Raw genomic sequence first — 15633 nt, 5'->3', positions numbered from 1 at the left:
AGCGCAGTAGACCAGCATGGCCACCAATGCACTGCAATCAGCTGGTGGCAAACTGGAGAATGGAGGAATGGAGCTCGTTAGTTTGGTGCGAGTTTATCAAGTGCATTCCACAATCCCATTTTTGCCTGCCTCTAGACATGAACATTACACAAACTCTCACGCGGCACGACACTAACGCCACAGAAGCTATCCGACTGACAGCTGACCTCCAGTTGAAAGCAAGCCGAACGTAACGCACACCCACTAGATGACCAGCCATTGACGACAAGCCTTGTCTTCGAGCGGCTCTCGAACTGGTTCTCACCACGGGTCAGTTGTGCGGTTGGATCAATGGCACGAGCCCCCGCTCTGACCTCGCCTCCAAGACCCTCCCCAATGTCAGGAGTTGACAGCTGATCGGTCACAGTCCGACATCCAGTAGAACAGCCTTGACTCTGAGCAGGCCTGGAAGGGCCATGCACTGACTCGTGGTGGCGCTTCAAGGTTACTAGCGTGACAGCATGACTGGGCCAGTCATGTGCACGCCCTCATAGGCTTGTCACTCTCTTTGACCCCCCCAAATTCCTCTGCTCACGCCCGCGAATGTTTATGCACTTCCGGGCATCAAGACATTGCTTCTTCCTCTGCACACTTCTGCTGGCTCTGTGCAGTTTTCCACGACTCCAACGGTCCAAACTCTCTGTGGGTCGCGGGCCAAATGCCTGGAACTGCAATGTCAAACTCTGGTTCAGCACAGCCCACCCGCCAAGCCAAGGCAAGGCTTCAAGCTTCTGGACAAACTTAAAGCCAGCAGGTGGTTCAGCTTTCTCCATTGCCCAACCATGTACCACACGACCCGCTCCAGCGGTTCCAGCTACGGTGAGTAGGCACCCCTCCTCTCGGCCATGTCCTCTCTCACAAATGCTTACTGCAGACACTGTCACCACTGCGACTTCTGCGCTTTCGCGGAGCACGTCGTGGAGCGGCATGACTGCTGTCGAGAGCCTCAGTCGCGGCAAGTACCCCGCTGCCCCAAAGCTGGCCTTCCCCACTGTGCCCGAGGCAAGCGAACTGAGCTCCGTGTCACCTGTCCCAGTTGTCTCTTCGACGTTCACCTACTCTCCGGCCGACAAACCCACACGCCCCTTGCGTCCCCTCCCCAGCCTTGAAGTCCCCGCACAGGCTGACCGCCGTCACCCTCTCCCGGAGCAGTTCCGCTTCTCAAACTACGAACAGACTCGACAGGACACTTGGACCCACACCCTCTCCACCCTCTCCAAAACATGCTCCACTTATCCCGACAGGGAGAAGAGCCTGCTCCGACGCGTCATGAAGAACAGTGTTACCCATGTCCGCACCCTCTCGTCAGGCAGTCTTGAACGCATCCGTTCCCTCTCTCGCCGTGCTGGTTGCCGCCGAACTAGCGTCTATGACCCAAAGTTTATCGTGCCTGACACTTTGCCAACCCAACTTGAGCCCGCTTGGCCCGCTTGGCCCCCAAGCCACCACCGCAACACAAGCCGCATCTCCCGCGTCATTCTCCAAGTGCCTCCTTCCGAACCTCTTCTCCCCGCCGTCCTGGCTGCGGCCGACGACGTCACTGTCAATGACGTCAACCTCCGTGTAGCTGTCGCCAAGATCGCATTGATGGCCACCCCTTCGGAGACGGCGACCTACACCAAGCTGGCTCCGCTCAACGGTGAACGCGAAGCATCCCGCCCAGACTCGCAGCTGCTCCCCTGCATCGACTTTTCGGTTCCCCCAGTAAAATGTAGGCCCTCGCTTCCACCTGACTTTCGGGGCCCTCTCGTGACGTGCTCGCGCAGAGCCAGCAGACCACTGTTCACGTACATCTAGCTGTAGTTGGGTTGATCCGCTTCCTATCGTCTCGGCCGCACAAGTGTAACATAGTATACGATAATCATGCCTATTATATGTACAAAGGTTGTCTCTGTGGGTAAAGTCTACAGTCGACAAGCTTGGCAATTGGAGTCGACAGAGGTCAGTCATCCCCAGCTCGGGACGCCATATGCCCCAGTAAAAAGCAAAAGATTGAAGAACTGGACGGGTTAGGAATCGAACCAAAGACCTTGTCAATACCAAATAAACCGCACATTCGATTAAGAATGACGTCATGCTAATGACACGCTCTACCAACTGAGCTACACGCCCCAAAATCCTTCGATGAACACTTGTGCGGTAGTCTGTATATAAAGCAGCGACCTCACCCCCAAACTGATTTTGTGGCGATCTCTGCGATGGATTCTTCTGTTGACGGAGACCAAGTATGGGAGGAAAATGGGTACTGTTACGCTGCAGCATACAAAGGGCGTACTTTGAGAGTAACAAGGCTACAGAGAGTAAACGCTTCTCATGTTGACCTTGACAACAGGTGCCCGTTGATCTCGCTGATCTCCAGTTGGGCTGGCTCCCAACCACAGAATCAACATGGAACAATGAAAATACCCATCATGTCTTTATTCTGCGCTCCACACCGTTCACCATGCGCGTCCCGGGCTCCCCCAAGCCGCGCTCACCATCGCCAAATCGCGCTCAGCGGCAGCATCTCCGCCCGCTCCTGCTGGCTAACCGCGCCCGCACCACCCTCACCCTCCCAAAGCCGACGTTCAATCGCGCTCTCATATCCTCGCCACGCAACTACAAGGTATGGGAATGTGTAATTGGGGCGACTAACAATAGATGACGAAGAGCGCAGCGGATCGCTCGGAAAGCAGCCTGGGTTCAATCTCTTCAGTTCCCGCGGCTGCAGCCAGCAATCTCATCGAAACTTCCCACGTCACCACCAATGTCACCAACGCCAGCCCTGAGATCAAGGTCACACCGCCCGTCAACAGCCCAGCGCTATGTGAACGTACCGTCACCGCCTCCCTTGAAGAGTTTCAAGTTCCCGAACGCTCATCCTCCCTTGGCGCCACAGCTACAAGCCAGTTCCCAGCCACACAGCCCAACTTTGCCCAAGAGGATCATCGCTTTCTGGCGCCGCACTACGTGACTCTGCGCCCACCAGTTCCTCCACGCAACTCGCCCTGGCACACCAACCCCAGCCATGTCGGCGTCTACACCCCACGCCCTGTTGTTTCCCTCCCTCCTCATTCCGCCCGCCGCGTTGGGGATGCGTGGGATGGGAATTTCATGCCAACGATCTCCCGCTCAGGCGCGCAACAGCCCATTACCAAGCCTAGTGGGCAGCTCTTCGTGTATCACCATGACGAGGACATCGGACATGCCTTGTAAATATAATGTTGCTGTTTGTGCGTACGGCTGTAGGGCTGTTGCTTGACGGCCGAGTGTTTAATGGATGTCAGCCGGCGTGGTTCCGCTGTGGCGTTTTGTCTCTCTTGTGACTGATCAACTCACATAGTTGTACTTTGCAAGATACGCCACAATTCACACAACACAGAGATTCACCGAAACGATAAATACATGTGTCGAATACACCTTGCAAAGAATTGGTCTACTTGAACTTTGACTCTTCTCTCGTTTCCCACTTAACTCTCATCCATTAATCCCCCTCCCAGGAAACCCAGCGTCGTCAATTGTCCTTCGCCGCAATCAATCAACGGTCCCTTGGCGCTTTCTCACTCTATTCCAACCTCGTTCGTGACACCCTTCATTGGGTCAACTCTCTGACTCTCACAGGCCTTTGTCTGCCGACTTCACCGTGCTTCTCACAAGTGTCGCCCAACCCACAACCCACACCAAGTACCTCTCATCTGCTGCTCTCTGCTAACTCTAGAGGTCAACCTATTGGCTCTCCTCAAGCTAAGTGGGTCGCCCTCTCCTCACGCTAAGTGGGTGGCCACCACCCGGTTCGAGATGTTCAACCCCAACCAGGGATCCCACCCAACAACTGATCCTGGTACAGAACAGGTCGCCAATCGGCTCCTCGCAATCTCTCGGCAGCCCAGGAAGAGGTCAACTCAAGAAACAATTGACGCCATCAACATTTCGCTCAACAAGTCTTTCAGTCACATGGATGATATTTGCCTGGGATTCCCCCACATTGCACCGCACATCCGCGAGGGCTGCTGGCTCGAGCTTCCCCGCCACATTCCCGAGGAAACCCAGATCCGTGCCCTCCACGGTCGGGCTGAGCGCCTGCAGCTTATTCTGGGCGACCTGAGTACGGTTCTGGGTACTAAGCCTGGCGGGGTTGCGGCTCGGTCTCAAATCCGCCTTGGGATGCCCTTCCACACTCGGGATCGTGTCCCAGAGCCGCCACTCATCCTCGAGCGAGCGGATTCCCCTGTGCAGATGGTGGACCGAGGGATCTCTCCCATCCCTCCAAGCTTGTTGCACCAGCAACCTCCATCGCCCATTCTTTCCAACCCGACGTACGGGGACAACATCCCGTTCGTTCAGCACATGAACTCGGTGGGCCCGAACTCCCGCCGTCTGCGAGTCACAAACCTCTCAGCGACCGACAGTAGGCCTGGCACTCCAAAATCGTTTGCCAATAGCGACGTTGGCGATGATGGCAATTATTCCCACGGCTTACTGGAGGAGGCGACAGGCCATCGCCGCTTTACTGGAGGCACTCCCTCCCTGTCGAGCGACTCGGCCTCGTCGATCAATCTGCCCTATATCCGCAGGGGCTCATCGCCTTCCCGCGGCATTACCACTGTGCATGCTGGCGGCTTAATGATACACGACAACAGCAGCCTCGCAGAGGCAATGGTCGGCGCCCCACAGCTACCAGGCCCTAATTTCCCCAGTTCGAGCTCTCCCGTGGGAGGCGGTATTGATAACGACCTTACGCACACCATTGGAGACGACATCACCACCTTCAACGGCAACAATTCCCCGGCCGCCATTGCCATTGGCAACAACCTCGCTTCAACCTCCCTCGACCACCACGTTCCCAGCACTTGGGAGGAGACTGAGCGTACAGAGATTCTATGGTTTCCTTGGCCACATAGGCGAATTCCGCCACCACCTCTCCTTCACCAGGCACCTGTTACCCAAGCCCGATCTGGAGGCGGCGTGTCGCATGTTGGTGCGCTCCGGGATGAGCTACAGTCTGTCGCCTCGCAGCTCTTCGAGGAGGTCGGTGAGGAAACGGAGGAGCTGGTACGCAATCTCCTGGGCGTGCTCGGGGTCCCTGGTATCTTCGAGGCACTGGACGCGTCCGAAGAGCAAGAGAATGAAGGAACGAATGTTGCCGCGCTATGGACGCGACAGGAAGACATCGTCCCCCACGAAACGCCTGTGGCTCAAGCCCTCCCGCTGAGGGAAGACAGACACACTTCCGGCACTCCTCAAACCACCGTCGCAAGCCGTCCCCACGCCCCCACTGGAGTCACCGCCATCTCGCCCTCGATAAGCTCCTCGTCATTCCGCGCGCAGAAAGCCGCAGTATCGGAGAGTGTGTCTTCCTCTGACTCGATCCCCGTTGGCAGTGATAAGACGAAGGCGGGCCGCAGCATCAAGCGCGGACCTCGGTCGTTGTCGCCGAAGGGCATCCAGCCTCTCTTCCAGGGTCTTGACGCGATGTTTGATCGCCGCAAAGAGAAAAACGCCAGGCGCGGCGCCGACGAGAGCCTCAACGAGGGCGACACCGAGGACAGGCCCGAGAGAAAGGACAAGAAGGGCAAGTCAACAAAACCCAAGGGCGAGAACGTTCCTCACCTTGCCAAGCGGCGCTCGCTCATTGTCCGTTTCGGCCGCCCTTCATCTGAGAGCAAAGGACAGGGTGAGGTCTTGGAGCAGCAGAGTGCGGGTGGTCCAAGCAGCTCCCCAGCGAACATTAACGCAGCAACCCGCAGCAATGGTAGCTGGGACAAGATATCCACCACGGAGGCTGAAGGAGCAATCACGGAGTGGGAACCCAAGCTTGGTGAGGGATCTATGCGCCGCCTGGCGCGCAAGTTACGCTTCGCCTCGTAGGCTGCGCCGCTCCGAGGAAGTTGAGTTCGAGGGGGCGGGAGAACAGATGGTGGGAGAAGAAGAAGAGAGGGAGGCGGGGGAAGAGAAAGAACTCGGAGGAGAAAGGACTCGGAAGAGAAAGGACTCACTCATCATCAATGCAAACGACGCAACCAAGCGAACATTCGTCACCAGAATCCCCAGCGTGAATGACCACATCGACAGGACCATCCACACCTACCCACGTATATAGTGGCCCCAGTAGCTACCATGTATGCACTTATTTAAAGCGAATCCAATTTCCCAGTCCTCACGACGGTAAGCGAAGTTGACATGCAGAACTGGTCGAATCCAATGAATATCCATGTCAGTCTACAAAATCTATGGGGCCTGAAGGTACGGCGTGACGGGGCAGTCCTGGAGGATATGTCCCTACATGGGCTTATTCCTGTAGTCCTTCTTGCCCATTTTCTTTACCGCCTCCTTTGCCGCGCCCGAGATCTTCGAGATCAAGCTCGTGCGGCGACGTCGACTAGGTCCAGCTTCAGGTTGGTCTGACTCCTCTGTTCGTGGCACCTCAGTACGCTGCTCTTCCGTACGTTGCTCGTCCGTACGCTGCCTCTTGGTGTCACGCTCCTTGATGCGTATGGATGAGCGACGCTTAATAGGGGACTCAAAGGCTGCGGCTTCGGCAGGTGGTGGCAGAGCTGGGGTCGCGGAGCTCGCGCGAGTCCGAGTCGGACCAGCTCCATTTGAGCGCTCGACGGGACCGGGAAAGGGTACTGTTGGGCGTGACGTACCCGCCGACGAGGTAGAACGGCCTGATGGCACGGGGAGCTGTCTAGCCGTAGTAGGGAAGAAGGGAAGTGCCTCTGGCGGCTGGAATGAGTCGGCGGTGCGACCAACGTCGATAATCGTCGAGGGGCCTGGACGTCGGCGTCGGGCACCTGGCGCCATGCCTGCAGAGGGAGCGAGTGGGGCAGTACTCCGACGTGAGCGCGCTACGGGCGCAACCGCAACAGTCTTGGCGACTGCAGCAGCCGCCGTGGTCTGCTCGAGGAGTGTGTCCTTTTTGTCCTTCGTGTACGCCTTGCGGTTGTCGTGGTCGCCGTCACCGAGGATCGCACGGTCGGTACTCGACACACGGTCCCCAGTTGGCATGAGGTCGATATTGGGAACGCGCTGCCGGGGAGAAGGGGGAAAGCGCTGGTCAACCTGAGGGCGCTGGTCAACCTGAGGGCGCTGGTCAACCTGAGGGCGCTGGTCAACCTGAGGGCGCTGGTCAACCTGAGGGCGCGTGGGGTTGATGATGGGAACTGATGTACGCTCTGTAGATGGGCCACTCTGAGGAGATGAGTCCAACTCCAGGCTCCGGCTAGAAGACGAATGTCCGCGACCACGGACAGCCAGTCGCCTGGCTGGTCCAGGCTTCGGCGAGAGAGTCGATTTGCGCTTAGCCGGGGGCTCCTGCGTGCCAGGTGATGCAGGTCGTTTCTTCTCATTGGCGTTAGAACCGATCCGGGGAACTGGTCGAGGCTGACCAACGGCCCAAAACTGTGCAGGATAAGGAGGCCGGGTACCGTCGTCCACTATCATCTCCTTCGGGGTAGGTTGAGGAGGTTTGTCGGCCTTGATGGGCGACCGGTCGTTGGCATTCCGGGGGTCCCAAAACCGCCTCGGAGGAGCCTCTGACTGGGCGCGGCTCGCACGGGTTATGTCTAGAGCCGGACGGGCCACAGGCGCTGCGGGTGTGTACCGAGCAGAGGTGCGTTCGGGAGGCGATGACGATGAACGTGGCGGACCTGCACCTCCGACGACGCGGGGCCTCTGCCGCCGCTTCCGAGTCTTGGCAGACTCATCCTCAGGTGTGGGCCGTACCGCAGGTAGATGTCGGGTAGATAGCAAGTCCTGTGCAGGCTGGATTGGACGAACTCCACCCCAGCCACTATTACCTGGGGCAGGGGTATAGGACTCGTGGGTCCCCCCTGGCAGAGGCCGGACGATCTCTTTGGCGCCAGTTTTGGAGCTTTCCGCTATCGGCATGGGTGCTGGCATGCGGGATGGAGCTTGATGAGCAATGGTCGGGGGTGGCTCAACCAAAGGGGGCTGTGCGAGGAGACTTGTTGCGATCACGTTGTCCTCGAGCTTCGGCCGGTCACGCGGGGCCTGGCCCAGAACTAGCGCCGCTCCCTCCTGCTGGCGGCAAGCACAGAGTTCTTCCTCTAGCTCAGCTGCGGCCTTGTTGCGGAGCACATACTCGGCGAAAACTTCGCTCGCCTTGAGGTTGAACTCGTGCCTAGCTCGAAACTGTTCGGGCGTATCTAGGTTCACGGGTGGGCCGTAGGTGATGTTGCGGGCGGTGCTGCGCGGTGTGTTGGGTACAGGGACCGGTATGGGGGCAATCGTGGTCCCAGCCGTTGGGTGGGGAGGAGGAGCGCTGACCTGGCCGAGCCTGTTTGTCGCTGGACGGAGGGGCTCGGGGTTGGCGACCGGCGCGGTTTCGAAGCAGCGCGGAGGAATAGTAGGCGTCGCTGAGGCGCTACTGGTCGAGAACGGAATAATCGGCTCATAGTTGTATTGCAGGGTAGGCCGGGGGGTCTCCCATGTGAGGTAAGTTGGGCTGCTCATCGACAACTGGGAACCCACCGGGCTTGGCGATCGTCCCGGAAAGACGGCTGGTGGCGTGGCCCACAGGGGAGCCAGCTGGTAAGGATTGTCGAACCAAACGCCACCGTTGAACTGGGGTGGAGGAAGCGAGGGGCCTAGCGGCAGCAGGCCGCTGTCGACCTCGCTCAGCGCCAGCGCCATCTGACTCGATGGGGACAGGTCGGGACCAATCGGAAGAACTGGTGTAGACATGCGACGAGCCTGCGCGATAGTAGGCAGCAGACGAAGGGCCTCGTCGTCATCGTCGTACGACTCGTCCATCAAGTGCGGCTGTTGTTGGGAGGGTGGCAATGCCATCGGTGAGAAGGACCAGACGACTGGCGAGGGTTCAACGGTCTCGGGACTCGGACTCTTCTGGATCTCGGAAGAGTTGTCCTCTTCGTCTTCAGACTCTGAGGCGGATGAAGCAGCTGTGAACGGAAGCACACCTCGGGCGTACTGAGCTTCCACGAGGCGGCCAAGAGTTGCATGGTCAACGGTTCCCGTTTGGACGTCTGTGACAAAGCGGAGCATCACGCGATATGACTGCGCAACCTCCGCCACAAGGACATCCAGCATGTCCGCTCGCGCCGCCATGGCCACCGCGGCAGGGCCCGGGTCCTGCGCTGCGAGTTCGCGCGCCGTTGGGGCTCGGTGCACGAATGTGGAAGCTGGGGCGACGTCGAGGCGAGGAGGAAGCTGGTTGAACCAGATAGGGCGGATACGGTTGAAGGCCTTGACGAGTTCATGGAGCGTGGTGTAGTGCTGGTTCTCCTGGTGGTAGTCGGTAAGAAGTTGGAGCCTGCGGTTGGGAGCCAAGGTCAGGGTGGGACGCAAGGTGTGGGCGCGTGGGGTGGCGCTGGTGTTGGTGAGAGTTGGGTTCATCCGAGATGAGTCAACTTCGTAGTCGCCATCTTCATCCGTGCGGTATTCGGACTCCTCGGCACTCTCAGAGTCGACTGAGTCAAGATATATGGGTCGAAATTTACCCGGAGGAGGCGTGTTGACGAGACGGCGTGGCTTACCCGGATCGTCCATGGTAGCTGCAGTTGAAAGTTGGTGAGGTGTTGTTGTTTGGAGCGAGATGAGTGTTGTGGTCGGTGGGGACTCAAGCGACGATTTCGCAACGTGATTTATACCTCTCAACGAGACCGTGATGGTGGGGAAGCTCCTCCCTACGTCTCTGCTGTGCACCAGCGGGCGACAGCAGCACCGACTGGTAACGTCTCTGCCCCAGCGGCCGGCTGACAAGCCAAGTCGACAATCCCGTTGTATCCCAGTCAGTGATGTATGATGGCATCAGCGGCACCGGTCCATTGTCTCCCATCCACTGATTCATGGCTTTGCTCTCCTCGTCTCGAGTGATCACGGCCTGTTCCAGGGTAATCACGGCCCAAATGACAATCACGAGACGCGTCAACAACGTCCATTGTGGTGACTCTTGCTCGATATTGGCGGGCAGAGACAATTGTCCCGGCCAACCTGCGTTTCAGTTGCAGCGCGGAGCAGACTCATCGCAAGATTAGGGTGCAGGGTTCAGTGATGCATAGCGGACGACAAAGCGGGATTGGTTGGCGTGATGGACTGTCGAGTCACTGTTCGGGTGAAGGCGGTACGCGATCATTCTGGATCTGGAGGTTGCTTGGCGGGTCTAGCATCCACGACAGCACCTGCTGGACGAGGAATCGCCGACGGATACAGTTGTGCTATGCGGGCCATACCAGCATGCACCTCCGCTGGGCTCTGCGGAGGAGCGTCAGCATGGTTAGCGAGGAATTGCCATGCACAGGCTACTACCTCTTGTCGAGGTGGTTTGGTCGCCGAGGAACTAGAAGATGTTGCGGAGCCTGGACCACCCGCAGATGAACCGCCTGGGCGTGAGACGCGGGTCTGTGATGCGTATCTTTTGGAGGCCAGCCGAACCCGTTTGCCTGGCCGCCTATCTTGTTCGGCAGTAAGACTCTCCGCACGTTTCCGTCTCGAACTCGATGTGCGCTTGGTTTCCAAGGCCACGGCAGTTTGTACGAGCGCGACCTCAAAGTAGCGTGCACGAGTCTCGGAGATTTCGGCTCGCGCCCGGAGTTCTACGAGTTGGTCAAGCAGGCGTGAGTTGGACGCGGAGGATGGGAGGGATTGGGGAGTCGGCGATGGGGAGGCGTTGGATGGCGAGCCGGCCAGGGTGGGCGGCGTGGGATAGTCGGCTCTGGATATACTAGGCAACCGAGTGGAAGACGGTGTCGAGGCCTCCTTTTGGGCCGAAGGAGAGGTGGCCGTTGGGTTGGGCGAGACAATGGGATATGCGGGATGCCCAACGTCTTGTATCGTATCATCTGGCTCAGTTGCTCCGAGAGGCGGGTTTGGTCGACGGCTGTCGACTCCCTCCAGGGCATACAGCTCGCCCGCAGAGAGAATCGACACTTCACTCTCCGTGCGACGATGCGCAACCTTCTGGCGCCACGTATCGACCGCGAAGGTGCTGAGATAGCACTGTGCGCGTGTGTAAGTGGCAGCATCCGTCGGGCTCCAAGGTTGGGGAGGGAAGGGAGCCCCTGTTTGTAGGCTACTGTCAGTGGTGTTTGAGTTCCGACGCACGCCAAATTCGCCTCCGTGAGAGGGAGAGGTGGGTCGCGGAGCTCTGGGATAAGGCGTCTGGTATCAGCTCAGACCGACGAGATGCTTACTCGAGAGTCAGCTCCAGGTAGGGCGTGCCGCCTGGATGTGGTTGGCCACGGAGGGTCGCATGGAGGAGATCCATTGCGCGATTGTCGGGACAGCGAGGATGGGAGGGATGTAATCAGTTTGGTGAAGTACTATGCTGGGTTTACATGGACATCAGCCCGCATGTGATGTGCGACACCGCGTGATTACAGCGGAGCCCGGTGCGAACCCTCTTGATCACAGTGAGGCCGGGAGTGGGGATGGGGTTGCGCCGTTACGAATGTGAATTTGATGAAGTGGACAATGGACATTGTAAGGATGACAGCAAGAGGAGAAAGGACCTCAACGAGGCCGTGGACCGCTTGCGTCGGAGATGGCGCTCTCTTTCTATCGGTGAGTGACTTGGCAACCAGCTGAAGACTTGTTAGTGGAGGAGGCACGGACAACATTGGATGTGGTTCGAGCTTGGTCCCAATGATTTGCCCTGGTATCGCCCTCGTGCGTGCCGCACCCTAACTCGCCGCATCACACCTCACACCCTTCTTCATTGCTTTCTATCGCTCAGGGAAGCTGGACTTTGACACCGAGGAGCTTGATAAACTCCTTCAGCCACACTCCGATGGCACTGGAGTCAGCTGTGGTCTGGTAACTTGATTGCGGCGAGATACTCACGGGTAAGCTGGTGCCGACACGAGGTTGCCGTCGACGTAGGCATTCTTGGAGAACGCCTCGTAGTCGACGTACTTGCCACCACCGCCCTCGACATCAAGCTGGCACATGGGGAACGCAGAGCACGAGCGGCCCTTGAGCACCCCGGCAGCGGCAAGGAGCTGCAGGCCATGGCAGAGGGCGGCAACGGGCTTGTTCTGGCTCATGAAGAAGCGAATGACATCAAGTACCCGCTTGTCATACCTCTGATACTCGGGGAAACGACCGCCGGGTACCTGATGTCAGTAGATGAATGGCACAGCATCAGCTCACGATGAGGCCCGCGTACTTGTCGAGGCTCTTGGTCTCCTCGGCAAAGTCGTGAGTGATGTTGAAGGGGTGACCGGGCTTCTCAGAGTAGGTTTGGCGGCCTGGCTCAAGAATGTGGAGTGCGGTCTGGATCTCTTCACCGACCTTCTTGTCTGGGCAGACAATGTGGACGTCGATGCCCAGCATCTCGAGGGCCTGGAGAGGAGCGTAGAGCTCGTAGTCCTGGAGTCAGTGGGGAGGCTGTCCCGCTTCTAGGGCGATAGGGGGGACCAACCTCGATAAAGTCACCAGAAAGCAGGAGGACCTTCATTATGGGGCGGTTGAGAGAGAGAGGGAGAGAGATAGAGATGCACGGGGATAATGTATCGGGTGGGGTATGACAAGGCGGATCGGGACCGGTTACTCTCGGTCAACTGGATACTCGGATACACGGATACTCGGAAGTGGAGGTCCCAGACCCAGTCGAATCAAATACACACCATTATTTCCAGAGATTGATAAAAGTCAGCCGCATGGTTTTGCTTCCGTCTGTTCTAAGGATTTAATGATCTAATGATTGGCAACTTTTGTAATGAGTCCAAGAGTGGCACATGGGCCAGAAATGACCAGATGGCCATCTGACCACATCTCAGCAGGACGAGAACTCGACATCAGCCACCGCCCAGCCGGAGAAATCAACCCCAGGCACGCTCGGCACCCTGTAAAACCTGTAAAACACTTCTCTGATCGGCTGACCCAGGCAGGCCCAGGGTCGGCCTAAGAGGACCAAGTCGGCAATGTCCGTCCGCGACATGTGGGAGATTTGAGGATTTTCGTCAAGCATTAGGAGACAACAAGGTCAGCAGGTTGTTGGGCCGCCATACCTCGCCTTGTGCCTGTGCTCTCGTGCTCCAGAGCTGCGGGTCAGGGCAAGGTCCACAAGTTCCACAAGCTGCACAAGACCACAAATTATTGTCTGCTAAGATAACCCACCACCAGCTATCGCGCTATCTCTCAGCTGGGCAGATCGTTTCTCTACACATTACACGCATTCAAAAAAACGTTATTGAGCCGTGCTCGCCCTCTCTCCCTACACCGACCATCACTCGCTACGTCGCCCAACATGAAGAAGTATTCTTTGCTCCTGCCAAAAGAGGACTCGTGCATCGCGCCCGATCATGTCTGGTCCAACAAGGGCAAGTGGACGGCATCGACGACCATGCTGACAGGCAGACATGGACCCGTCGCCCGACAAGCACCGCACCTGGACCAGCATGACATTCTTTACTTGTGGGTGTTTGGCTGTGATGCAGACATGGCGTCCTCCATCATGCCATCGCATCGCACATTGCGCCAGGGCCAGACGGCTGACGAGAAACAGATTGGGCGTGTGATCTCTTATACCCCGCCTCATGGGCCACTGTCGCCTCCTTTGTCACGCTCGGCCTGACATGGTGGGAGTCGTGTCTGGCCGTCTTCCTTGGCTCCCTCTTCGTTGCCGTGGTCATCACTGGTACGTCTGGCTGAAATTTTCCCCGGTGGGGCGAAAGCCCACGCCGTGCAGTGGCTGACGCAACACAGCCAACGGTATTATCGGTGCGACCGTGCACACGCCCTTTGCCGTCACCACGCGTGCGACCTTTGGGTACTGGGGTAGCAAGTTTGTTGTGTTTGTGAGTGGGCCTGCTGGCCTGGGCTTTCTGTAACAGCACCAGCAGATAATATGGAACATGCTGACCCCAGTCCCGCTGCGTTATCGCGTGCTTCTGGCTCTCGATCAACTCGTGGTCGGGCGGCCAATTTGTGACCCTCATGATCGCCGCCATCTGGCCTCAGTACAAGCACTTTGCCAACCGCGTCCCCGTTAGCCAGGGCGCGACGTCATCCGACTTTCTCTCGTTCTTCCTTTTCTGGCTCCTCCAGCTGCCATTCATCTTCATCCACCCCAGCAAGCTCAAGTGGGTGTTCAACGTCAAGGCCGTCATTGTTCCTATCGTCGCCATCGGAACTCTTATCTGGGTAGGTTCTCCTGCGGCAGAGTCGTTAGATTGGCAAACACTGACATATAGGCTGTCAAGATTGCCGGTCCTCAGGCTGGCCCTCTCCTCCGCGGCGGTCGCAACCGTGTCCCCAGCGGCTCTGCTCGTTTCATCGCTTTCATGACCTCTGTCACTGCCGTGCAGGGCACTTGGGCGACTCTCTCTGTCAACATTGGTGACTTTTCTCGTTACTGCAAGAGTCCGGGCGCCAACTGGATCCAGCTGTTCGCCTTCCCCATCATCAACACTATCGTCTCCATCTTTGCTGCCATTTCAGCCACTTGTGCATACGCCGTGTACAACGAGGAGCTGTACCAGCCGTACGACATTCTCGCCAAATGGGACACTTCTCCTGGTGGCCGTGCCGCCATGTTCCTTGGAGCTCTCACCTGGGCACTGTCCAACGTCACGACCAACATCACTGCCAACTCGATCTCGGCTGCCAACGACATTTGCTCTCTGGCGCCCAAGTACGTCAACATTCGCCGTGGTCAGTTTATCGCAATCACCATTGGCGTCTGGGGCTTTGTTCCCTGGAAGGTCCTTGACTCGGCTGCCAACTTCCTCACCTTTATGGCCACGTACTCGATTGTTCTCGCTCCGATTGCCTGGCTGATGGTGCTTGGTGAGTTCGTTTGATGGCTAGGCTGATGATAGACTTTTACTTTGTCAAGGGCGGGAAGCTCGACATCTACGAGCTGTACCAGCCCCGCGGCATCTACAGTTTCACCAAGGGCTGGAACTGGCGCGCGTACGTTGCGCTCGCGGTTGCCGTTGCCCCCAACCTCCCTGGTATGATCCACGCGATCAACCCCGACATTTACATTGGTAACATCAAGTATCTCTACATGGTCTCCAACCTTGTGGCATACTTCAGTGAGTTGCACACCCCGACGATGAGCTGACGAGCAGTCGTAACCGTCGTGTACCTTCCCCTAAACAAGATCTGGCCTGCGTACGGCGCCCTTGTCGACGAAGCAGTCCACGACGTCATTCCAGGAGGTCGCGAAAAGGACCGCGGGGCAGACAGCCTCGACGGCCCCACACCAATCAACAGCCACGACGGCGTCCAGCGCTATGCGGCCGCTGGGACGCCTGGTGAAAAACTTGACGACAAGGTGGCGCAGGAGGAGGGCCGCTTTCTCTAGAAGTAGATTGGTAGAAACAGATCAGGATTGATCTGGCCTAGGTTAATTAATGGTCCCCGCCTCGTCAGTGGATTGCTGCGTGTACGGTGTACGTTTTGTCCATCCATGTATTATGAGTTATTGTGCCGTTTCACGCTGCGTGTTGCGTTGCGTGAATGCAGCGCACGCGCTTTGGTCGTCGGAGATTGGGGTTGCCCACCACTCGGGTTTCGCGGATGACCGAATAACCCGGTTATCGGTCATGCCCGGCATGGCGGCTGGTCCCACCTTGTAATCATTGCACTCCTCCCGTCGCGATCCAGACTTCTTTCTCAACCACA

The 15633-nt window shown here is 57.8% G+C and overlaps 6 protein-coding genes across 6 annotated transcripts; 4 read left to right on the top strand and 2 right to left on the bottom strand.

Annotated features, from left to right (window-relative positions):
• Window positions 1-821: 821 nt before the first annotated feature.
• On the top strand, window positions 822-1836 carry CcaverHIS019_0200210 (uncharacterized protein; the record flags this gene model as incomplete). The annotated part of the gene is made up of 2 exons (XM_060596986.1): window positions 822-858; window positions 914-1836. The coding sequence occupies 2 exons, from the start codon at window positions 822-824 to the stop codon at window positions 1834-1836; spliced, it is 960 nt and encodes a 319-aa protein (XP_060453925.1).
• A 646-nt stretch (window positions 1837-2482) lies between these two features.
• On the top strand, window positions 2483-3234 carry CcaverHIS019_0200200 (uncharacterized protein; the record flags this gene model as incomplete). Its single annotated transcript, XM_060596985.1, has 2 exons — window positions 2483-2644; window positions 2680-3234. 2 exons carry the CDS (start codon window positions 2483-2485, stop codon window positions 3232-3234), a joined length of 717 nt encoding a protein of 238 aa, XP_060453924.1.
• Window positions 3235-3972: 738 nt separating this feature from the next.
• Window positions 3973-5886, top strand: CcaverHIS019_0200190 (uncharacterized protein; the record flags this gene model as incomplete). Its single annotated transcript, XM_060596984.1, has 1 exon — window positions 3973-5886. The coding sequence occupies one exon, from the start codon at window positions 3973-3975 to the stop codon at window positions 5884-5886; it is 1914 nt and encodes a 637-aa protein (XP_060453923.1).
• Window positions 5887-6297: 411 nt separating this feature from the next.
• CcaverHIS019_0200180 (uncharacterized protein) lies at window positions 6298-9549 on the bottom strand (the record flags this gene model as incomplete). Its single annotated transcript, XM_060596983.1, has 1 exon — window positions 6298-9549. One exon carries the CDS (start codon window positions 9547-9549, stop codon window positions 6298-6300), a length of 3252 nt encoding a protein of 1083 aa, XP_060453922.1.
• A 2181-nt stretch (window positions 9550-11730) lies between these two features.
• CcaverHIS019_0200170 (uncharacterized protein) lies at window positions 11731-12457 on the bottom strand (the record flags this gene model as incomplete). The annotated part of the gene is made up of 4 exons (XM_060596982.1): window positions 11731-11794; window positions 11842-12113; window positions 12151-12369; window positions 12422-12457. The coding sequence occupies 4 exons, from the start codon at window positions 12455-12457 to the stop codon at window positions 11731-11733; spliced, it is 591 nt and encodes a 196-aa protein (XP_060453921.1).
• Window positions 12458-13361: 904 nt separating this feature from the next.
• Window positions 13362-15313, top strand: CcaverHIS019_0200160 (uncharacterized protein; the record flags this gene model as incomplete). The annotated part of the gene is made up of 7 exons (XM_060596981.1): window positions 13362-13416; window positions 13508-13639; window positions 13708-13799; window positions 13870-14145; window positions 14196-14790; window positions 14823-15041; window positions 15078-15313. The coding sequence occupies 7 exons, from the start codon at window positions 13362-13364 to the stop codon at window positions 15311-15313; spliced, it is 1605 nt and encodes a 534-aa protein (XP_060453920.1).
• Between the last annotated feature and the right edge of the window lie 320 nt (window positions 15314-15633).

The sequence above is a fragment of the Cutaneotrichosporon cavernicola genome (genome assembly GCF_030864355.1).
Source record: "Cutaneotrichosporon cavernicola HIS019 DNA, chromosome: 2".
NCBI lineage: Eukaryota > Fungi > Basidiomycota > Tremellomycetes > Trichosporonales > Trichosporonaceae > Cutaneotrichosporon > Cutaneotrichosporon cavernicola.
Note: the sequence above shows the minus strand (reverse complement) of the source record. Positions and strands in the feature narration are given on the sequence as shown.